Raw genomic sequence first — 24,093 nt, 5'->3', positions numbered from 1 at the left:
CCAGAAAGGGTAAGCGCGCTTCCTGATCTGCCCCCCTACAGCCCAACCACAGAACCTCCGTCTTGGAGGGGTTGAGTTTACTGGGTCAGGGGAAGAACCACCTTTTCCAAGAGGCCGCCCTGCGCATCTGCACAGCCCTCCTTGGAGAGCAGGCGAATTCTGCCGCCACCTCTAGCTTGGGTCCTGCAGTTCTTCCCCACTAGCATGTTGCCTTTCCTCTAGCCCAGGGATCCCCAAGGCGCCCAGGGGCACCAAGAATAATATAGGATTATATATGGTGTGCCTGGCAATACCTTTCCTGGGATCCAGGAAGTGTTTTCAGAAAGTGGGTGGGGCTTTTGTCTAGCATGGTTTCTGATTGGCTGTGCAGAGTAAAACAATGTTGCTTCAGCAGCAGCCTCCAGCCCAGTATACGGGGGATGGAAGGTACAACAGTCAGAGTAGTTCAGCAGTGGAATAGGCTGCCTAAGGAGGTGGTGAGCTCCCCCTCACTGGCAGTCTTCAAGCAAAGGTTGGATACACACTTTTCTTGGATGCTTTAGGATGCTTAGGGCTAATCCTGTGTTGAGCAGGGGGTTGGACTAGATGGCCTGTATGGCCCCTTCCAACTCTGTGATTCTATGATTCTAAACTGCAGTAGCCATTTTGTGGTTCAGAATCCCTAAGCTGCTCAAAAAAGCTTGGTGACCCCTGCTCTAGCCAAGGTAGCCTTCTCCAGCTTCTTATACCAGCCTACCCCTCCCTCCCCCCAATGTGGCCCCTTTCAAAACCATCCATGAATAGAATTGTTTGCTAGGTAAGAAACACGGGGGTGGGGGTGGGGTGGGCAGGATTATTAAAGAGCAGATTTCACTGATTTAGCCAGTGCACATTGCAAAAAGGTATGGTGCAAACCCCCTCCCCATTTTCAATCCACAGCCCCTAAGCATATGTCAGTATTAGAGATGTTTTCCAGCACATTATGGAAATTGAAGTCACCCGTCATTACCTTTCCTCCTACGTCTTGACCTCCACCCCTTTTACCATCCTTGTTGCCCTCCACTGGACACACTCCTGTTTGTCTACGTCTCTCTTCAACTATAGAGCTATATGGAAAGGCGGTATAAGAATCAATGTCCAGCCAGCCTCCGCTGAAGATGGACAGTTCTGGTGGGCCTCAGCCATAGGCACAGCCCTACTCCTGCCATGGGATGAGGCCTCTTCTGAACAGTCGCTGGGATAAACACTGCCTGTTTGGGGGGTTGTAACCAGCTCTCTCTTGGCCAGGGAAGACATAACGTATCGGCTACCGGAACTTGACCAGCGGGCATCAGATGAGGAGAACCTAGACTCCGAGACCTCAGCCAGCACAGAAAGCCTCTTAGCGGACCGGGCCGGTCATGTGGGACATGCTGCTCTATGTTAAGGTACCGGCCTTCCTTTTTTTCTTCCGAAGACCCCAATGCCCTGCTGCTGTCAAATTCTGCCTATCCACTCAACAGATGTCTTGGCAAGTCTTGCTGGGCTTTAAGCCCAGTCGTCACCTTGGGCTGTCTTCTCCTTTTGTTCTTTCCAGTGCCTTCATCGAGCCACCAAAGATGCAATGGGATTGGCAAAGGTTTTGCAGTTCCCCGCCACCTTGACCATAAGGTGCCAGCCGTCTTCTCCAGCCCGAGGAGAGACCTCTTCCCTGAATTCCAGTGATGTCTGCAGCCAATCTCGCAGACGCCAGAGCCTCCCAGCAGACCCGCGGGCGGGCAGGCGGGCTGGCTCCAGGTGTGTGATTGGTGGGTTGCTTTGCAGGCCTGGCTCAGGAACTATCAGAGGGCTGTGCACACGAGCTCAAGAAAGGGCCTTCTGATCTTCCTTGGCTGGCAGGCAACTCTGGTACTTGGGAGCCATTCGGCTGGGATGGAAGGAATGCTCCTGGCCGTACATGTTGCCCTGCCCTCTTCAGGAAAGCCCCCTGGATTCACTCCCCTCCCTCCCCCTCCCTCTCGTTGTGCCTTTGCTTGCAACAGACTCCAGCGGGCTAAAAGGAGATCTGAGGGACAGTGGCCGTTGGTGCTTTAATTCCCTCCCCCATGCCTCTGCCCTCTTTTTACGACGACATTCCAAGTGGTTTACAGAACTTCTAATTTTGTAATGACCATTTGACTGATGGAGACCAAAAATGTATCTTTGTTTATACTAATAAATTGCACTTTTTGGGGGGGAGAAATACACAAGTTGTACTTTGTTCTTGACCCATTTATTTATTACATTTATAGACTACCACTCTCGGTCCAGCCGGCCCATTGTCTCTCACCTGTGCTTTTCACTACCCGAAGGAGCTCTAAAGTTTCTAATTGCCCTCCCTTCCTCTCCCTACAACAGATACCATGTGAGGTACATGGGGCCAAGAGAGCTATTGGAGAACTGAGACTGGTCAAGGTCACCCACCTAGGACACCCTGTGAGGAAGGGGAGGCTGAGAGAGCCCTGATGTTACTGCTCAGTCAAAAGAAGAAAACTTGGTTATTATATAATGCTTTTCTCTACCCAAAGGAGTCTCAAAGTGGCTTATACCCTCCAGAGGAGGAGTGGGAAATTGAACCTGGTTCTCCAGATTAGAAGCTACCACGACATCCCACTGGCTCTCACTGAAGCAGCCCCCTTGTCTGTCAAAGTCAGTATTGTCTGCTCATTCTGGCAGCAATTCTCTGGAATGCCAATTGAGAAAGTACCTCACATAGAATCATAGTTGGAAGAGACCTCCTGGGTGATCTAGTCCAACCCCTTGCACTATGCAGGACACTCACAACCCTATCACTCATCCACTGTAACCTGCCACCCCCTTGGATCTTCACAGAATCAGCCTCTCCCTCAGATGGCTATCTAGTCTCTGTTTAAAAATTTCCAAAGATGGAGAACCCACCACCTCCCAAGGAAGCCTGTTCCACTAAGAAAATGCTCTGTCAGGAACTTCTTCCAGCTGTTTAGATGGAATTTATTTTGAATTAATTTCATCCCATTTGTTCTGGTCTGTCCTTCTGGGGCAAGAGAGAACAATTCTGCTCCATCCTCCATATGGCACCCTTTTAAATACTTGAAGATGGTTATCAGACCCCCTCTCAGTCATCTCCTCTCTAGGCTAAACAGACCAAGCTCCCCCAACCTTTCCTCATTCAACTTGGTCTCCAAACCCCTCACCATCTTTGTTGCCCTCCTCTGGACACATTCCAGTTTGTCAACATCCCTCTTCAATTGGGGTGCCCAAAACTGAACACAGGACTCCAAGTGAGGCCGAACCAGAGCAAAGTGGTACCATCACCTCCTGTAATCTGGACGCGATACTTACTGCTTGGCCCTTTTCCCTGGAGATGCCAGGGATTGAACCTGAGACCTCCTACATGCCATGTCCGCTCCTGAGGCACCCTTCCCAATCTCAAGGAAGTCCGGCTCTCCTGGAGGGCCTACGCAGGAAGCTGTTTTTCAATATACAGGTTTCCAGTTGGTCCGATGGAGCTCAAGTGTGTGATGCCCAGCAGAACCATCCGAACATGGAGCTGGGCTACTTACCCTCACGAGCTTCAAAACTGAAATCTTGTTAAGAACATCTCCCTCCCTGCTGCCTTAGTCTACATTTGCTCTCTCTCCCCCTGCCCACAGACACAGTGAAGCAAAATGCTGTACAGTTCCCGTTTATTCATTTTTCTTCAAAAGCAGCAGCAATCCACTAACAAACCTGAGCAAGTCTGATCATTGTCTAGAAAGAGGGAAAGGTTTTGCCTTAAAGCAAGAAAAACCAAACTTGTTCAAAACAGAGGAAGGGGAAATGCACAGAAGGTTGGTCCTCAGGCCGATAATTAAGATTAAGCCTTCCACCCCCAACCCACTCCAAACAGTGTTCAGTCACCTGCTCACATCCTTGGAGGCGGAAGAAACTGCCACCAGCATGGGGGTGGGGAGCTTGGACAATGTTATCTGCAGTCCCACCTTGTACAGGATAGCTGCCAGACAGCAACTATTCTCCATGTGGCTTTCTCCAGCCCATTCCTTGCCTCAAGCTGCCACTCTCCCCCCAACACACACCTTTACAATCTGCAACAGCTAGATCACTAGAGCATTATAACAATCCATTGGCGTGATCGACGAGCTGCGCTGAACCCCTGGTTTCCTCTTTTTTTTTTTTTGAAGCCTCAGGGACTTGCTTGGTGACATCTCCACCGTTAAAAGGCCTAGAGGCAGGCTGGCTGGCTGGCTGGCTTTTTTTTCCAATGAAATCTGGTGATTTGGCAGGGCAGGACCTCAGCGGTAGATCATTCCAGTGCAGTGGCCAGCTGTGACCAGAGTGGTCTTTAAAGCCAATGCAGACCCAGGCAAGCAAGGAGGGGTGTGACCTTCCTGGCCCCGCTGGTGGGCGTGCTTGCCGGCTTATTTTTACAGACTCAAGGCGGATTACAGAATGTGTGACTTTTCCAGGAAGATGGTGGCCAAGCAGAAAGTGGCCAATTAAAAGACCCGGCTGTGGGGATGTTTGAAAAGAGGGGTGGAGGACATACCCCAAAGAACTCTTCAGCCCCCCCCCCCCTCAAGAGTAGAACCTCTGTGTGCAGAAGCAACCGCTTGGCTGCCTGGTGCTCCCTGGAAGCTGCAAAGGATGGCCCAGCCTCCCCTCCGGTGTCAATCAGGAACAAGCAGGAGGAAAATCCAGCCAGTGCAGTACAAGCCTCAGAGTGGCGAGTAGAGGGAGGTGTCCATTTCCGGTGGCATCTTTGAGTGCAAAGAGGAGAGGCTGACTCCAAAGTCTGGAAGGGAGAGGAGCAAAGGTCACTGGGAAAGGAGGGGCAAAGCAAGTGTGTGGTGCCCTGCTCCCCAGCCCCCGTGGCAGCTTTGGGGGAAAGAGACACTTCTTTATGCATGTTCACGTCCTCGTTCAGCCTGGCAGAAGCACTTCTCTGCCGGAGACCTGGGGGATGCCCTTGCCCAGAACGCCCTAGTTGGGGCAGAACCGCAGCTGAGCAGTCAAGCCCTGCAGAAGGCCCAGGATGCCAACCTCTACTTGATGGCTCTGGAGGCGGAACAGCCAACGAATGAGGGGAGGCCTAGAGAAGCGCATCCCTCCCCCAGGCGTGCCCGCCCACGCCAGGCTCTCACCCATGTCCTCGTCCAGGCGACCAGGCGGTGGGGCATTCTTGCGGTGGTCCTCCACGTGCCGCGTCATCTCTTTCCGCGAGGCAGCCGAGTAAGCGCACTGCAGGCACTTGTAGCGCCCCCGGGTGTGTTCCCACACAATGCGACTATTGGAGGAGTGTCCTGTGTTGGGGGGGGGGGGGAGAGAAGCGGGATCTTACAGGGCAACAGAGGCCAAGGCAGGCCCATTCTGGGCCGAGGTGGAGGAGGCAGTCGGGCCCTATGGCAGTCAGTTGCAGGCAGGCCCCTCTTTCCTGGCCCGGGGTCGGCTCAACCACCACCACTAGAGGCAGCGCTCTGAAGCAGTGGCCTGCAGCGGTTGGGGCTCCACTGGCCATGATGCCGATAACAGTCCCCATATTGCCCACCTTTGCTGAACCCAACAGTATATTCAGTGCAGTGGGGGTGCTGCCTGTGGAAGCCCTACTGCACCTGGGCCCCCTTCCCTCCCCTTCGTGGCCCTTTTCTCAGGACAGGCACAAGCCAGGAGAGCCCAGCCCGTTGCGTGCATGTCTGGCTAATGGCATGTCTCTGTTACAAAATACAGGATGCTTTTTTTTTTGAGGGGGGGTGAGGGGGAGTCCTTGATACCCTTCAACCCAGAAACCCTGCTCCCTCTGGAATCCTGGCACTCCAAGGGCAGAGAATCCACCAGGATGCAATGATCATGAAATGTCAAATTGGGAGTTTCCAATATGGGCAAAAAACATTTAATGCTCAAGCATGAAGGACAGGCTGCCCAAAGAGGTCCTCTGCTTGTTGACGCTCCAGGAAAGAGAGCCATGTGCTCTTTCTGCCAAACGGGGGCTATTTCAAACCCGCCCACCGTTGCCATGGGGAACTAGACGCTTTAGCAACAGAAGAAGAATGCTGGATTTGGGCACAGCCCATCTGAGGACATGCTCACTTTCTACTTACCTTGGCTTTTCTTCCATACAGCATTGGAGACAGGAAGGCCTTGACCGGGAAGGTAGGGCCGGAAACGGTTCTGAGGTAAAGGGAACAGTGGGGGGTGCATATAGGGCAGGAACGGCCCTGAGACTGGAGTGTGAGGCGGCCCAGAGGAGCGTGCCAGGGGGGGCGGTCCAAAGAGGGTGGGCTCCAACACAGAAAAGGGGTGTGAAGCTGAGGAGGGTGGCGGCACAGGTCCCAAGGAGCTAGGGGACAGTCCTGCCATCAGCGAGTCTCTCTCCAGAGCCAAGGGGGCCTCTGTCCCTGCAGGAAGGACAGCTTCCTTCTTTGCGTGCTGGATGACGCTCTGGAATTTGGACAGCCGATTCAGCCACTTCCCAGGAGGTTCCTTCTCCGGACCAGAGGTAGTAGGAATGGCGGGCTTCTCCTCCAGTGAGGTGGACGAGGGGCTGCGGTTGTCAGAACAGACGTGCAGGTGTTTGAAGAGAGAGCGGTGCGTCTGGAAGCGTGACATGCAGTTCTCGCACCTGGAAGGAAAGAGCCCAGGGTCAGGCTTAAACCTGCTATTCCAAAAGACACAATGCAGAGTCTGTGGCTGGGTTCTGTATCCCCCCCCCCCCCCCAAAAGGACTAAGAACTTCGAGCCTATTTCCCCTCAACTGTGTTGGCTCAAGTCGCTGTCATAACTGCTTCCCCAGAACCCTGCCCATGCAGGAAGAAGAAAAAGAGTTGGGTTTTATACCCCCTTTTCACTGCCCAAAGGGGTCTCAATGTGGCTTGAAATCTCCTTCCCTTCCTCTCCCCACACACAGACACCCTGTAACGTAGGTGGGGCCTGAGAGAACTGTTTGGTCAGAACAGCTCTATCATGGCTGTGACAAGCCCAAGGCCACCCAGATGGCTGTATGTGAGGAGTGGGGAAATCAAATCCACCTCACCAGATTAGAAAGCGCCACTTTTGACCATTGCACCAAGCTGGACCCTCAAACGCCTTTGAAAATCTCATCCAGCTATTAGAAATCGCACCCAGGAGAGTCTGAGGCAATCGACCCCAGTGTCCTAGGCCTACAAGGACTTTCATCACAATCTAGAACAGTTCTAAAGGGCACCTATCAATGGCTTCGTGTTCCTTGGGTAGCGAACCTCCAGGCTGAGGGGCAGTCTATTGCTTGATGACGCAACAGGCAAAGGTATCTTGCTTTTTCCACCCTACCTGTGGATTTCCCACCGTAGTGTCTCCGGTTAAAAACAGGAAGCTGGGCTCAATGGATCCCATCTGTGCTGGTGGACAAGGCAGCCCCATCAAAACATACAGAGGCCATTACCCTAGCAGGGAAATGGAATCGGAACAGGAACGGGGAGTGGGGTGGTGGGGTTCAGAACAGAACTTACTTGAAATATCTGTTTGGCTTGTAGTGGGTCTTGGTGTGTTCCATGAGATCTTGCATGCAGGGGAAGGTGTCCGCACAGCCCAGAGCAGAGCAGCAGAAGGTCTTGCCTAGAAAAAAGCAAGAGTGCTCAAGGGGGAAGAGGGGCACATGCCCCACCCTCACTCGATGTGGGGCTCAAACATTGATGGGTGTCCTTTCTGCCCACTTGAAAAAAATCCTTGCTAGCTGCTTCTGGGAATTTTAATAGGGGAATGGTAAAGTCACACAGAGCTGTGTGTGGAGGGGGGAGGGGTCTAAAGTAGGGGTGGCCAAACCGTTGCTCTCCAGATGTCCATGGACTACAATTCCCACGAGCCCCTGAAAGCAGGATGTCGGCAGGACTCATGCAGACCATAAACACCTGGAGAGCCACAGTTTGGCTACCCTTGGTCTAAAGTGAAAAAAAAACAGGAAATATATTGCACGGGTCAGTTTTGGGTGCAGGAAGTCCCAACTAGGAAGGGCACGGACTCGAATTCAAGTTTTGTTTTATGCATCTATTGCCAATGGAGCACAATGCTTTTAGTCTCGGGGGTTTTCTTGTTCATCTTTTTCCTGCTTCAAGCATTAAAAACAAATCTTGAACCATTTCCCCCTCTCTGGGAAAGGCTGTGCAAGGCAGAGACAAAGCCTGGGGGGAAAAAATCCAGTTCCTTAACGTTTGTTCTTTCAACTCCAAAACACACTTCATTAACAGAGGCAATCCAACAGATTCTTTTGCAGGCCAAATTACTGGGACGTAGGTGTTGTTGCTGTTGTTAGTTGCAAAGTTGTGCCTGACCCATCGCGACCTCATGGACAATGATCCTCCAGGCCTTCCTGTCCTCTACCATTCCCCGGAGTCCATTTAAGTTTGCACCTACTGCTTCAGTGACTCCATCCAGCCACCTCATTCTCTGTCGTCCCCTTCTTCTTTTGCCCTCGATCGCTCCCAGCATTAGGCTCTTCTCCAGGGAGTCCTTCCTTCTCATGAGGTGGCCGAAGTATCTGAGTTTTATCTTCAGGATCTGGCCTTCTAAGGAGCAGTCTGGGCTGATCTCCTCTAGGACTGACCGGTTTGTTCACCTGGCAGTCCAAGGGACTCACAAGAGTCTTCTCCAGCACCAGAGTTCAAAAGCCTCAATTCTTTGACGCTCGGCCTTCCTTATGGTCCAACTTTCGCAGCCATACATTGCAACTGGAAGACCATTTGTTGTTATGTTGTTGTTGTTGTTATGTGCGAAGTCGTGTCCGACCCATCGCGACCCCATGGACAATGATCCTCCAGGCCTTCCTGTCCTCTACCATTCCCCGGAGTCCATTTAAGTTTGCACCTACTGCTTCAGTAACTCCATCCATCCACCTCATTCTCTGTCGTCCCCTTCTTCTTTTGCCCTCGATCTCTCCCAGCATTAGGCTCTTCTCCAGGGAGTCCTTCCTTCTCATGAGGTGGCCAAAATATTTGAGTTTCATCTTCAGGATCTGGCCTTCTAAAGAGCAGTCAGGGCTGATCTCCTCTAGGACTGACTGGTTTGTTCGCCTTGCAGTCCAAGGGACTCGCAAGAGTCTTCTCCAGCACCAGAGTTCAAAAGCCTCAATTCTTTGACGCTCGGCCTTCCTTATGGTCCAACTTTCGCAGCCATACATTGCAACTGGGAAGACCCTAGCCTTGACTAAACGCACTTTTGTTGGCAGGGTGATGTCTCTGCTTTTTAGGATGCTGTCTAGATTTGCCATAGCTTTCCTCCCCAGGAGCAAGCGTCTTTTAATTTCTTTGCTGCAGTCCCCATCTGCAGTGATCTTGGAGCCCAGGAAAATAAAATCTGTCACTATCTCCATTTCTTCCCCTTCTATTTGCCAGGAATTGAGAGGGCCGGATGCCATGATCTTTGTTTTCTTGATGTTGAGTTTCAAGCCAACTTTGGCACTCTCCTCCTTCACCCGCATCAACAGGCTCTTTAGTTCCTCTTCACTTTCTGCCATTAGAGTGGTATCATCTGCATATCTGAGGTTGTTGATATTTCTCCCTGCAATCTTGATCCCAATTTGTGACTCCTCTAATCCCGCATTTCTCATGATGTGCTCTGCATACAAGTTAAATAGGCAAGGCGACAGTATACAGCCTTGCCGAACTCCTTTCTCAATTTTGAACCAGTCAGTGATTCCATGTTCAGTTCTCACTGTTGCTTCTTGACCTGCATATAAATTTCTCAAGAGACAAATAAGATGCTCTGGTATTCCCATCTCTTTAAGAACTTGCCACAATTTGTTGTGCTCCACACAATCAAAGGCTTTAGCATAGTCAATGAAGCAGAAGTAGACGTTCTTCTGGTACTCCCTAGCTTTCTCCATGATCCAGCGTATGTTGGCAATTTGATCTCTAGTTCCTCTGCCTCTTCGAAATCCTGCCTGTACTTCTGGAAGTTCTCGGTCCACATATTGCTGGAGCCTAGCTTGTAGGATTTTGAGCATAACTTTGCTAGCATGAGAAATTAGTGCGATGGTGCGGTAGTTTGAACATTCTTTGGCATTGCCCTTCTTTGGGATTGGAATGTAAACTGACCTTTTCCAATCCTGTGGCCATTGTTGAGTTTTCCAAATTTGCTGGCATATTGAGTGTAGCACTTTTACTGCATCGTCCTTTAAGATTTTGAATAGTTCAACTGGAATGCTGTCACTACCACTAGCTTTATTGTTGCTCAGACTTCCTAAGGCCCATTTGACTTCACATTCCAGGATGTCTGGCTCCAGGTCAGTAACTACCCCATTGTGGTCATCAGGGATGTTAAGCTCGCTCTTGTATAGTTCTTCTGTATAATTTTGCCACCTTTGTTTGATCTCTTCTGCTTCTGTGAGGTCCCTACCATTTTGGTCCCTTATCATACCCATCTTTGCATGAAACGTTCTCTTCATATCTCCAATTTTCTTGAAAAGATCTCTGGTCCTCCCCATTCTATTGTTTTCTTCTATTTGTTTGCACTGTTCATTTAAGAAGGCATTCTTATCTCTTCTAGCTTTTCTCTGGAATTCTGCATTCAATTGGGTGTATCTTTCTCTTTCTCCCTTGCCTTTCACTTCCCTTCTCTCCTTAGCTATTTGTAAAGCTTCCTCAGACAGCCATTTTGATTTCTTGCATTTCTTTTTCTTTGGGATGGTTTTAGTTGCTACCTCTTGTACAATGTTGCGAACCTCCGTCCATAGTTCTTCAGGCACTCTGTCTATCAGATCTAATTCCTTAAATCTATTTGTCACCTCCACTGTGTATTCGTCAGGGATATGATTTAGTTCATACCTGAGTGGCCTAGTGCTTTTCCCTACTTTCTTCAATTTAAGCCTAAATTTTGCAACAAGAAGCTCATGATCTGAACCACAATCAGCTCCTGGTCTTGTTTTTATTGACTGGATAGAACTTTTCCATCTTTGGCTGCAGAGTACATAGTCAATCTGATTTCTGTGTTGACCGTCTGGTGATGTCCATGTGTAGAGTCGTCTCTTGGGTTGCTGGAAAAGAGTGTTTGCTATGACCATTGTATTCTCTTGACAAAATTCTACCAGCCTGTGCCCTGCTTCATTTTGTACTCCAAGGCCAAACTTGCCTGTTATCCCGGTTATCTTTTGGCTTCCTACTTTAGCATTCCAATCCCCCATGATGATAAGCACATCATTTTTGGGCGTTGCTTCTAGAAGGTGTTGTAGGGCTTCATAGAACTGATCAACTTCATCCTCTTCAGCAGCAGTGGTTGGGGCGTAGACCTGGATCACTGTGATGTTGAATGGTTTGCCTTGGATTCGAACTGAGATCATTCTGTCACTTTGGGGATTGTATCCCAAGACTGCTTTTCCTACTCTCTTATTGATTATGAATGCTACTCCATTTCTTCTACGAGATTCTTGTCCACAGTAGTATACCTGATGGTCATCTGAATTAAATTCACCCATTCCTGTCCATTTTAGTTCACTGATTCCTAAAATGTCGATGTTCAGTCTTCTCATTTCTTGTTTAACCACGTCCAGCTTGCCTTGATTCATGGATCTGACGTTCCAGGTTCCTATGGAATAAAAATCTTTACAGCATCGGACTGTCTTTTCGCCACCAGTTACTTCCACAACTGAGCGTCCTTTCGGCTTTGGCCCAGCCGCTTCATTCATTCTGGCGCTACTCGTACTAGCCGTCTGCTCATCCCCAGTAGCATATTGGACACCTTCCGACCTGAGGGGCTCATCTTCCAGCGTCATATCGTTATACCTATTGGAACTGTCCATAGAGTTTTCATGGCAAAGATACTGGAGTGGTTTGCCATTGCCTTCTCCAGTGGATCACCTTTTGTCAGAGCTCTCAGCTATGACCTGTCCGTCTTGGGTGGCCCTGCACGGCATAGCTCATAGCTTCACTGAACTACGCAAGCCCCCTTGCCACAACAAGGCAGCGATCCTTGAAGGGGGTGGAAGACCATAGCCTTGACTAAACGCACTTTTGTTGGCAGGGTGACGTCTCTGCTTTTTAGGATGCTGTCTAGATTTGCCGTAGGTAGCCCATCACAAAAAGTTGCTGGGGGGGGGGGGGCGAGGGGTAGATTATTAAAAGTTGCATTCAAAGTCCTAAGATAAAAGTGGGCCAATCCCCCTGCTCTGTTCTATGCCACCTATTCCCCCACTCCCCACGGCTTACCCTCCAGCGACTGTGTGGGCCTGTAATGAACACTCAAGTGGTCCAGCAGCTCCCTCATGCTCCGGAAAGCCATGCGGCAGCCATCGCCTGAACACTGGTAGCGTTTCCCTGATAGGGGCAAGAAGGGAGATGGTGATTATGGAAGACAGAGGGGAGGCCAGTCCTGGGTTCAAGTCCTGCCACTGCCACCGGTTCATCTGTGTGTCCCTGGAGTGGCCAGCCTTCCCTCCACTGAAGTATTTCCCCTCTGAAAAACACCATCTTTCTCTAAAAACAAAAAACAGGCAGTGCCTCTTGTCAGCCAAAGCAAAACTGTGCACGCCTTCAAGTTTATCAGCTCTCTTCATCAACATTTTTAAAAGGGGCGGGGGGTGGGGGGGGGGAGAAAGGGTGCAGAAAGCAGACTGCACATTAAAAGTGGACTGATAACGCAGTGAAGCCAAGGAAGTCTTTGGGGAGCTAGTCCAACCCACTTTACCTCAAGCACCATATGTGCATGGAACTTGAGTGGGTGGTGACAGACGCTACTCTCTGCAGCAAAGATGGACCATGACTAAAGCAAAGAAAGAAAGCATCTCTCTTCAGCAGGGTTGTATCCAGTGGAGAGCAGAAGGGTTACCATTTTGTGTAAAACCCAGTAAGGAACCTAATACAAAAATCATGATTATTTATGCGGTAACTCCACGCTTCTGAGTGTTTAAGGAACCAGCAGGATTAGCCCCTTTAGGCTTTTTTTTAAGGGTTCCTCTTGAGACAATGGTGTTCCACCTTGCAGTTTACCTTGGATGGGCCTGCGCTTTGGCAGTCGCTGGTCTTGGGTTTGAATTCCGCTGCTGCTGCTGCTGCTGCTGCTGAACACAGGGTTGATCTGATTTTCAAGCAACCCTGGATCACTACAACCTACGAAAACAAAAATGAAGTTATAGGCATAGGGGCCACAAGAAGGGGCCAACAGCTTAATTTGAGTCCAACGGCACCTTTAGGACCAACAAAGATTTATTCGAGGCATGAGCTTTCGTGTACAAATGGGTACAGATATAAGGAGGGGATAAATTAGTAGCAAATTAGTAAACAGCTTCATAAGTCCAAATATGCAGTATGATCATATTGGGTGGATGAGGTGAAGGAGGTGGGGACCCTAGGGGGAAGTGACCATGTCCTCATAGAATTCCTTTGGAGATGGGGAGGCAAGGAAGCTTGTAGCCAGAGGCGGATGTTGGATTTTCGTAGGGCAAACTTTAATAAACTCAGAGACATGATGCGTGTCATACCATGGACGAGAATGCTGGAAGGGAAGGGAGCATGTGAAGGGTGGGCACTACTCAAACAAGAGCTATTGCATGCTCAATCCATGACTATCCCAGAAAGACGAAAACACTGCAGGAGCTCTAAGAAGCCTATATGGATGAAGAGAAAACTTCAAGAGGAACTAAGAAAGAAAAGGGAAATGTTCAGCCAATGGGAACAGCATCCTGCCCTCCTCCAAATGACAACCTTTCAAATACTTAAAGAGGGCTATCATGTCCCCTCTCAACCTCCTTTAATCCAAGCTGAACATTCCCAAGACCCTCAACCTTTCTCAAGAAACCTTTCTCTAAGAAGCCTATTTGGATGAACAGAGAACTTCAAGAGGAACTAAGAAAGAAAAGGAAAATGTTCAGGAAATGGAGGGAAGGACAGAGCTCTAAAGAAGAGTACCTACAGGTTACTAGGCACTGTAGATCAATCATCAGAAAAGGCCAAAGCTGAGAGTGAGCTAAGATTGGCCAGGGAAGCCCACTATAACAAGAAAAGATTTTTCAGTTATGTGAGGGGCAAACATAAATTAAAGGAGGCAATAGGCCCACTGTTGGGTGCAGATGGTCAAACTCTAACGGAGGATGCAGAGAAAGCAGAAAGGCTCAGTGCCTATTTTACATCTGTTTTTTCCCACAGGTCAAAGGGTTTAGGCAAATCTAGAGATGGCAGTAGCCAAGAGATAGTGTCTGGGTGGCAGGTTGACATGGACAGAGAGGTTGTTGAGAGGCATTTAGCTGCACTGGATGAGTTCAAATCCCCTGGGCCTGATGAAATGCACCTGAGAGTATTCAAAGAACTTTCTGGAGAACTTGCAGAACCCTTGTCCATCATCTTCGGGACTAAGGACCGGAGATGTCCCGGAGGACTGAAAGAGAGCAAACATATTCCAATCTTCAAAAAAGGGAGGAAGGATGACCCGGGAAACTACAGACCAGTGAGTCTGACCTCTCTTGTGGGTAAGATAATGGAGCAGATATTAAAGGGAGTGATCTGCAAACATCTGGAGGACAATTTGGTGATCCAAGGAAGTCAGCATGGATTTGTCTCCAACAGGTCCTGTCAGACCAACCTGGTTTCCTTTTTTGACCAAGTAACAGGTTTGCTGGGTCGTGGAAATTCGGTTGATGTGGTTTACTTGGATTTTAGTAAAGCTTTTGATAAGGTTCCCCAATTTGTTCTGATGGATACATTGAAGGACTGCAATCGGGATTTTCAGATAGTTAGGTGGATAGGGAATTGGTTAGAGAACCGCACTCAAAGAGGTGTTGTCAATGGTGTTTCATCAGACTGGAGGGAGGTGAGTAGCGGGGTACTTCAGGGCTCGGTGCTCGGCCCGGTACTTTTTAACATATTTATTAATGATCTAGATGAGGGGGTGGAGGGACTACACATCAAGTTTGCAGATGACACCAAATTGGGAGGACTGGCAAATACTCCAGAAGATAGAGACAAAGTTCAACGAGATCTGAACACAATGGAAATATGGACAAATGAGAACAAGATGCAATTTAATAAAGATAAGTGTAAAGTTCTTCATCTGGGTCAGAAAAATGAAAAGCATGCCTACTGGATGGGGGACACGCTTCTAGGTAACACTGTGTGTGAACGAGACCTTGGGGTACTTGTGGATTGTAAACTAAACATGAGCAGGCAGTGTGATGCAGCGGTAAAAAAGGCAAATGCCATTTTGGGCTGTATCAACAGGGGCATCACATCAAAATCACAAGATGTCATAGTCCCATTGTTTACGGCACTGTTCAGACCTGTAATACTGTGTGCAGTTCTGGAGGCCTCACTTCAAGAAGGACGTAGATAAAATTGAAAGGGTACAGAGGAGAGCGACGAGGATGATCTGGGGCCAAGGGACCAAACCCTATGAAGACAGGTTGAGGGACTTGGGAATGTTCAGCTTGGAGAAAAGGAGGTTGAGAGGCGACATGATAGCCCTCTTTAAGGATTTGAAAGTTTGTCATTTGGAGGAGGGCAGGATGCTGTTCCCATTGGCTGCTGAGGAAAGGACGCGCAGTAATGGGTTTAAACTACAAGTACAACGATATAGGCTAGATATCAGGAAAAAAATTTTCACAGTCAGAGTAGTTCAGCAGTGGAATAGGCTGCCTAAGGAGGTAGTGAGCTCCCCCTCACTGGCAGTTTTCAAGCAAAGGTTGGATACACACTTTTCTTGGATGCTTTAGGATGCTTTGGGCTGAACCTGCATTGAACAGGGGGTTGGACTAGATGGCCTGTATGGCCCCTTCCAACTCTATGATTCTATGATTCTATCACTCTTTGCTAGAAAAGCCAATCTGTCCTGTGGGTTCAGTTGTTGTTCACACAAACACTGGGGGAATAAAAAGGTCAAGGTTAGTGATTAATTGCTGACACTTTCCCAGTTGTGAAAAGAAGTGATTAAAAGAGACTTGTTACAAGCCCCATCCATCTCCACCCAAGTATGCAGGCATCTCCACAAGTGCTGAATTGGTTATCGTGTCCTGAGACCAGAGAGTTAGATTCTAAATTGCACTACATACCTACTTATATCACATTACGGTCACATTGTCCCAAATAAAATTAAAAGAAGAGAGGGTTGTAAGGAGTGTGGATATTTTATTTGGGACAATGTGGCTCATAACAATTGAACCCACAGGACTTTTTTAGCAATGAATTATGATACTGCATATTTGGACTTATAAAACGTTTTAATAATTTGCTATTAATTTACTTTCTTCTCATCTGGACTGATATCCCTGTTCCATTGTCTGAGAAAGTGTGCCTGCACATGAAAGCTCACAGCTTGAATAAAACTTTGTTGGTCTAAAACAGTGGTAGTCAAACTGCGGCCCTCCAGATGTCCATGGACTACAATTCCCAGGAGCCCCCTGCCAGCATTTGCTGGCAGGGGGCTCTTGGGAATTGTAGTCCATGGACATCTGGAGGGCCACAGTTTGACTACCCCTGGTCTAAAAGGTATCACTGGACCCGAATTTTGTTGTACTACTTCAGACCTACATGGTTACCCACTTCAACTTAGTGGGTATTCAACTTAGTTTCCTGACTTTGGAAGGATCCCCTCTACTGTTACCTGCAGAGTATCCTGGTAGTGGAGCTTGAGCTTGGTTTCCAGCCCTGGGTGACCACCCAATGGCACGTTACACCCTTGAGATCATGGTCCTGCTGGAATTACCCAAGTTTTGCACGACATCAATAAATAAACAGTTAGACCAGTGGTCCGCAACCTTTGTAAGACTGCGGAACCGGGGGGGGGGGGGGATCCGGTGGCCGCGCATGCACAAACATGCATGCGCGGCAGGTCTGTGCATTTGCACCATCTGCGGTCGCAAACGCGCATGTGCGGACCTGCCGCGCATGCATGTTTGTCCCGGCGGCCCTGCTTCCCTTCCCCCCCCTCCCACAAAAAGAAGCTTGCCAGGCCGCAAGCTAATCGGCCTGGGAAGTTTCTCACTGCGGGGGGGGGGGGGGCAGGGAGAGGGAGCCGCGGCCCGGTGCCAGGGGACCACTGAGTTAGACAACAACTAGAGCAATATTGGGCCTCCCTCCTGCCCCTTCTGCCCTCCTTTTTCTCCCCCGCCCTCCCTTCCCTGTCTATTAACACTTGCTGGCTACAGCCTGCTTTTAATAACTAAACTGATGCAACAGTGTTGAATTGTGGTTCATATAATTTTAAGCTGGTTTTTATTTCACATATTACTATTGCTGTGTAAACCACCCCGGGATGGGCAACCAACAGTGGCAGCATATCGATCAATCAAGGTGCCCCAGAAAACAGGTCTGAGCCCACTGGGCCAGTGTAGCACAGTGCTTACAGTGTTAAACTAGGACTACAGTTCAACTCACTGCTTGCCTTGAAACTTATTTTAATCTGCACCATTTAGCAGGTCTTCAGTGGCCAAAAGACCCACCAGGCCCCACCCACTTTTAAAAAGCACTTGGTGGGTACCAAGGAAGGTGTGGGTGAGCACTACAATGTCCACAGGTTGGTGGGAACCCCCTGGCCTAGGGGCACAGACTGTGTGGACGTGTCCATGTGGCTGGCCTCTTGGGCCTCCTCACGCTGGCTCAAGAGTTATTTCCAGGACAGACTACTTTGCCAGTGCCGAAAAAGATTCCTGGGCAAGGCAGCCAAACTCAGGAGAGGATGGCCAAACACTGGCTCTCCAGGTGTCCATGGACTACAATTCCCATGAGGCCCTGCCAGCACATATTGGCAGGGGCTCATGGGAATTGTAGTTCCAGGGTTTTAACGCAATAGGAGAAGCCTGCTGGACACTGACTGGCATATGAATGGCAGCTGCTTTGAAACCGCTTACGCACTGGAGGTTTCATGCCAGGCTACAGGCTGCAGTTTTAGTTATGGCTGGTTGCCCCACCTCTTCCTGCACCCACACGGGGGAGCATTTGGCCCTGTGCATCTCATCCACCCCCGATTTGTTCTCCTGCACGGGAGCTGGGGCAGTGATGCATATGTTCAGCTCTTGATTAATTTCAGGAATGTAACCTCAGGAGGCCTTCCTTCTTGACCAACCATTAGTGCTGGGATACAGACAGAGCTCAGCTCTGTGGTTTTTAAATAAGTTTTCCCCAGGGAGTTGGGGGAATTCCTTGAGGGCATTCCCTATAGTCCCCCAAAAGAAGCCCAGAATGACATAGGAGTCTCCCCCAAATTAGCTTCTGCCAGGCAGGGCTTGGTGCTCTTCAAGATGTATCTGGTCCTTTGGGGGGCAACTGTTCTGCAAGGGACAACAGCAAGTACTCTGGGGTGTTGGGACCCTGCTTTTTCCCTTAATATGGGAAGGGGGCAAGTCCTGACCCTGCTATTCAGTAGTGGTGTTTGCATTCCAGTAAATGGCCTGCTTGAAAGATTCTGGCTAAAATCTAAATATGCCAGCAATTTTCCTTTTATAAACTTTCTAAACGGTTCTGACTGTTCTGAGCTCTTTGAACCTGCGTTCAGGGTTGATTTTGTTAATTGTGAAAACTGTATAGGACTGTCTATTTTAGTGATATATCTGTGACGTATTTTAGTTACGTATGAGCCTATCAACTGATGCTTTTTATGGGTGGGGTCTGACCCCTATATGAATTCATGCATGTTTATGTTAACTTCTCTTCGGCAACCAAAGTCGAAAGTAATTCTGATCTTCATGCCATATCGCCAACAAACTCTATGGCATGGCAGGTCAGTTTTTGTGCTGTGTTAGCTGGGGGTACAGGCAAATCTGATGCCGAGTTCCACTCCCTCTGGCTGACTTTGAAACGTAAGACCAGACTCTGTTGCACATGCATGAATATGCCCTGCCCCGGGATGCCCAGTGCATGCCTCCTGCTTCCTTTCCATCCTAACTGCCTTGCAGGTGGCAAAAACACCGCAATCTGCCAGGCTTGGGGGAATAACAGGTTCCTTGAGAGTGCAGGGCATGCCTTGGGAAATGCACCAGGAACCTTTGCCAGGCATATGGCAGATGAGCCAATGAGTTCTGTGGCCTATTGAGTCCAGAACCTTTCTTAGTTCAAGTACCAAGAGCCTGCAAATGTTTCCACTGGCAGAAAAACCTCTTGACTTCTGGGAGCATACAACATTGCATCATTTTTCCCCACACACGTGGCAATGTCATTCTGCCTATCCCCCCCCAAATAGCAACAACCCTGTGCTTCACCTGTCCTGGGGTCAACACTCAGTCCTGCCTCTTACTTACCTGGCAGTGAGGATGAGGCTTCTTCCTCCTCCCCTTTGTTTTGGGGGAGGCTGGGGGAGACCGTGAGGTCCGGGCATGGAAGGGTGGTGGCGGCAGAATGGGCTGGCAGGCCAGGCACTGGGGACGGCATCTTGTCCTGGCAAACAAACGGGAAACAGGCAGGCAGGCATTCAGTCTGTTTCAGTCTGAAAGACTGGGAGAGAGAAGGCCTGGAGAATAAATACTATACTATTACAAAGCAAAGATACAGCAGTGTGTTTCCAAACTTTCTTCTGCAGGGCTAGAGGGGAGAAGAAGCTGGTCTGTAGAATCCTGAAGCGCCATGAAGGGGACCAAAGCCCAGCAACAAAGAGCAGCTTGTTCAGGTCTGTGCTGATGAAAACTGAGGGACCACCTCCCTGCCTATGCCCCTCAAAGAGCTCTACGCTCTGCCGCCACCAGCCAGCTAATGATCCCTGGCCCTAAAGAAGCCCGCCTGGCCTCAACCAGAGCCAGAGCCTTCTCTGACCTGGCCCCCACCTGGTGGAATGAGCTCCTGGAGGAATCAGGGTCCTGATGAAGTTAAAACAGTTCTGCAGGGCCTGCAAAAGGGAGCTCTTCCGCCAGGCATTTGGTTGGGACTGAGCAAAACCAGCAACATATACAGGGCCCCTGCTCCTCCCTTCCAGAAATCCATTCCTTGTATTGTTTTCTACGTTTAATGTTAACCAACCTGAGCCTTAAGGGAGGGCGGTATATAAATACAACAAATAAAATAAATAAAAAGTCTCCCAGGAAGAACCTGAACTTCTAATAAAACAAGAATTTTAACTGATATATTGCTGTAAACCTTTATGGGGTTTATAGCAGAAAAATATGCCAATACATTTCTAATTGCAGGTGGCCAGCTATATGCAGAATGTTTTAAAGACTCAATACACCTTCTATTACACCTGTGCAACTATCTTGAAAGGTAGTCTAGAACAGTGGTCCCCAACCTTTTTTCAGCTGGGGACCGGCAGGGCAACTGCCCCGCCCGTGCAGTGCGAATACGCGGCCGTGGTTGCGCAACGCACATGCGCAGCCAGGCCGTGCACGCGCACATGCGCGCTACGCGGCCGAAATCGCGCGTGTGCGGCATTTTCGCGATTTCGGCCAAGCAGCGCGCATGTGCGCATGTGTGGCCAGGCATGCGCAATGAGCGGCCCTGATTCCCTCTCCCCCCCTCCCGCAGTAAGAAGCTTCCCGGGTCGCAAGCTTGCGGCCCGGGAAGTTTTTTACTGCGGGGGGGGGCGGGAAGAGGGAACCGCGGCCCGGTGCCCTGGCCTTCATGGCCTGGCACCGGGCCGCGGACCGCAGGTTGGGGACCACTGGTCAAGAAGCATTTGCATTTGCTGGGTCAATCATGCTCACAGGCTGTCTATTCCCACTCGATAGAGACATCCAAAACTGGGCTGAAAGGCTGCCATTTGAAACAAGTGATACTTTCTGATAGACTCCTTCTTAACACAGAGGTTCCAATTTGCCTATCATGTTTAGGGCTTCTATTAGTGGATTTTTTCCAGTGAGCCAGCTAGGGAATTATGAGACCTTGTTTTAAAGCACAGATGGCTGGGATGGGGGGTGGCAGAAAAAATTATCCTCCTGCTGCAATTGAAGCAAAGCCTAGCATGCATCCGTTAACTGGATGCCTGCCTGGCGGAAAAGGGGAGCGGGGAGCAGAACTCCCCATCTGGCACATATGAACTCAGAGGGAGGAAGAGACTAATCTGGGGAGAAAAGCAAACCACTCCAAGGCCCAAGGGTCCATGGGCTTGCTAGGCTGCTTCTGTTAATTTCAAGGGTATCTGACAGTTACACGAGGTTGTTTTCCCTCATCTTCTTTCCCAGAGTTCTTTTGGACCCCTTCTCAGTTTTTACAGTGTTGTTTAGCACTCATATATTTGTTCTGCAGGGCTTGCAAAAGGGCTCCTCCCCCACCGTCATTTTCTACTGATCCTTTGGTTTGACTTTGGTTCTGTTGCGCTTGCATTGTGACCCGGGCCCTGGGTTCCGTTGGCTTCTGTACATCACAATTAGTTCTGCTGGGCTTGCAAAAGTGCCCCACTCAAATTCAAGAGGGTACCCATGTTTTAGTTCAATAGCACCTTTAAGACCAACTAAGGTTTATTCAAGGTGTGAGATTTCGACTGCTTGCCTTCCTCCTCAGAAAATGAGCACAAATATATACTCACATTATCCTTGTGGACATGCACTTGAAAGCTCATAGAATGATAGGGTTGAAAGGGACCTCCTGGATCATCTAGTCCAACCTCCTGCACTATGCAGGACACTCACAACCTGCCACCCCCTTGAACCTTCACAGAATCAGCCTGTCATATGGCTCTCCAGCCTCTGTTTAAACATTTCCAAAGACGGAGAACCCACCACCTCCCGAGGAAGCCTGTTCCACTGAGAAACCGCTCTGTCAGGAACTTCTGGATATTTAGACAGAATTTCTTTTGCATTAATTTCATCCCATTGAATTAATTTCATGCCTTGAATAAACTTCGTGGTCCTAAAGGTACTATTGAGACTCAAATTTTGTTGTGCCTTGCAAATCCCTCCGATGACGTTATATGTAAACCATGCTGAGCTGCAAGAAGCGCAACACGATGGATGGATGGATGGATGGATGGATGGATAGATGGATGGATAGATGGATAGATGGATAGATAAAGAGTTTCTGGTTTGATTTTGCTTCTGTTTGGCCTAGCACATGGACACTGGGATTGCTGGGTTCTGCAATGGTTCTGTTTGTTGATTCTTCCATGGGAGACATCTGACCAGTGATTGCTGCTTGCGGTCATGCCTTTTGCCCTAGATGCAGCTTGATTGTGTCCCCCCCGACCCCAACCCCCGTCATAGGAAACAATGGACGATGGCTGGGGGGCACCCTGACCAAGGCCCCACAGATTTGAACGTCTTCGTTCCATCTCCTTGAAAGTTGGACAAGTACCAGCAGCTCCGCTGCAATCTGGATGCCTGTGTCTTTAAAAACAGCCACCCCATACCCAGAAAGTTCCTCCACAAGGAATGCTGGACCCCAAAACATCCAGAAAAGGGAGAAAACCCAAATCACAACAGCAAAATGGTATTTGCTATTTCGGAATATCAGGAATTCTGATGGCGGGCGGGGGGGGGGGGAGGGAGTCAAGATACCCAAAGCCAAAAACCCTTTTCTTTTTGCAGTCAATTACCTGGACCCAATCCTTGTGTGTGTGTGGGGGGGGGGGATTGCTCTAATAAGCCGCAGACCAGAGAGGCCAAAACTGTCAGCCTCCCTCGCGCGTCCATCCTCCTCACGGCCCTGTGAGGTAGGCTAGGCCAAGAGGGAAGCTGGGGCTACAGGCTCTGCCCGGCCCGTCTCATGGGGGCAGGGGTGGGGGGGAAAGCAGGGTCCAGGGTCCCAGAACCTGCCCCGTCCCGCGCCCCCCAGGGGAAGGGGGGCTGCCAACTGCAGGCGGGGGGCTCCCGGGGGGTTCCAAAGCGGCCCTTTCCTCCAGGCGAGCCCGGGAGCTGCCCCGGGAGGTCCCCGGCGCCCCGCCCGGGAGTCCGCCCCCCAGAAGCCCCTTACCCTGGCCGCGCCGCGCCCGTCCGTCTCGGGCCCCTCGCCGCGGCTCCGGAGCGGCATCGCACGCAAAGCGGACAGGCCGGCGGCTACTCGGGAGCCATTTGGCGACGACGACGACGCCGCTGCTGCTGTCGCGAGATCCGGGCGGGGCTCCGGCGGCCCTTTGTCCCCCGCGGGCGGGCGGCGCAGGCGCAGTTGGCACTCCGCGCCCCGGGGCCGCAGCTCCCCCTGGCGGCCGAACGAAGGTCGCCTGGGCCCGACTCTCCTCAAAAGAAAGGGGGCTGGCTTCAGCCCTAGCCACTCCCCGCCCACCCACCCACCCAAAAGGCCGCCTTCCCAAGAAGCCTTCGCACCCCTCTTGTGGAAAGAGGCATTTATAGAGCGCCCCCGGATCCCGTTCAAGCCCCCTCCAGGGCCAACGCTCTGTGCACCCCCCACCCCACCCCACCCCCAGACATCTCCACCCCCACCCACCTATGCTCAGGCCTCAGCTCCAGACGGCAAGGGACCCCCAATACGGGCCCAGCTTAGCTCGCTGGGGAGTTTTGACCATAAGCTCTGCACACTCAAGATGCAGTCCTTTGCAGAGTTGAGCTGGGTTTTTGGTACCCCACTTTTCACTACCCGACGTCCTTAAAGCAGCTCATAATCAGCTTCCCTTCCTCTCCCAACAGACACTCCGAGGAATGTGACTAGCCCAAGGTCACCCAGATGACTGTGTATGTTGGACAAGAGAATCAAACCTGGCCCACCAGATTAGAAGCCACCATTCTTAACCACTAGCTGACAATCGTCTTCCCTTTCTCCGCAAGAGACACCCTGCAAGGTGGGTAAAGTTAAGACACCTCTCAGAGACCTGCGACTGGCCCAAGGTTACCTTAACTGGCTACATGTGGAAGAGGAGTGGGGAAGTTAACTTGGCTCTCCTGCTTCCAGGTCACCAGTCTTAACCACCACACCACCACTGGCTCTCAAGGAAACAGTCCAGTAGGAAGCCATGTCATGCTGGCTTGAAGCACCACACCCAGACTCAAGTCACAGACCAAGGACTTCAGGGTTTGAGCTTTCCAGAGTCAGCGCTCCCTTGAAGTGGGAAGCACCCTGGCCCACCAATTGGAATCTGCTCAATACAGCACAGAATTTCTCTCACTTGGTCTTCTTGAAACAGCCATTCTGTGGAGACTTCTATTTGTGCCTGTTTAAAAGCAAGCCAACAGGCAGACTAATAAGGCAGTGAGGTTGGAAGAGGCCTCAAGGGCAGTGGGGTGCTGCAAGGCACGGCACCTTCAGCTAAGAAGGCGCCCACACTCATGCGTGATCTGTCGAACCAACAGGTTGCGGTGCC

At 50.2% G+C, this 24,093-nt stretch overlaps 2 protein-coding genes across 10 annotated transcripts in view; one reads left to right on the top strand and one right to left on the bottom strand.

Moving 5' to 3' along the window:
* MYO9B (myosin IXB) overlaps positions 1-2,207 on the top strand; it is a 90,139-nt gene extending 87,932 nt beyond the window's left edge. For all 8 annotated transcript variants that reach the window (XM_077331854.1, XM_077331855.1, XM_077331852.1 and 5 more), the window contains 2 exons: positions 1,267-1,406; positions 1,556-2,207. In XM_077331854.1, coding sequence (XP_077187969.1) covers positions 1,267-1,405 — 139 coding nt within the window. In that variant the 3' untranslated portion in view covers position 1,406; positions 1,556-2,207. The remainder of the gene's footprint in view (positions 1-1,266; positions 1,407-1,555) is intronic.
* A 1,438-nt stretch (positions 2,208-3,645) lies between these two features.
* On the bottom strand, positions 3,646-23,028 carry ZNF414 (zinc finger protein 414). 2 transcript variants are annotated; one of them, XM_077331856.1, is made up of 8 exons: positions 22,752-23,028; positions 19,157-19,292; positions 12,924-13,043; positions 12,144-12,251; positions 7,458-7,563; positions 6,072-6,592; positions 5,118-5,276; positions 3,646-4,768 (listed from the first exon to the last, which is right to left on the bottom strand). In XM_077331856.1, the coding sequence occupies exons 1-8, from the start codon at positions 22,806-22,808 to the stop codon at positions 4,692-4,694; spliced, it is 1,284 nt and encodes a 427-aa protein (XP_077187971.1). In that variant the 5' UTR covers positions 22,809-23,028; the 3' UTR covers positions 3,646-4,691. The 2 variants fall into 2 exon arrangements, with proteins under 2 accessions (XP_077187971.1, XP_077187972.1); XM_077331857.1 differs by lacking the exon at positions 12,144-12,251.
* Between the last annotated feature and the right edge of the window lie 1,065 nt (positions 23,029-24,093).

This window comes from Paroedura picta, chromosome 4 (assembly GCF_049243985.1).
Source record: "Paroedura picta isolate Pp20150507F chromosome 4, Ppicta_v3.0, whole genome shotgun sequence".
In the NCBI taxonomy this organism is placed as follows: Eukaryota; Metazoa; Chordata; class Lepidosauria; order Squamata; family Gekkonidae; genus Paroedura; species Paroedura picta.
The sequence above is the reverse complement of the archived record's forward strand: the minus strand, read 5'-3'. Positions and strand labels throughout refer to the sequence as shown.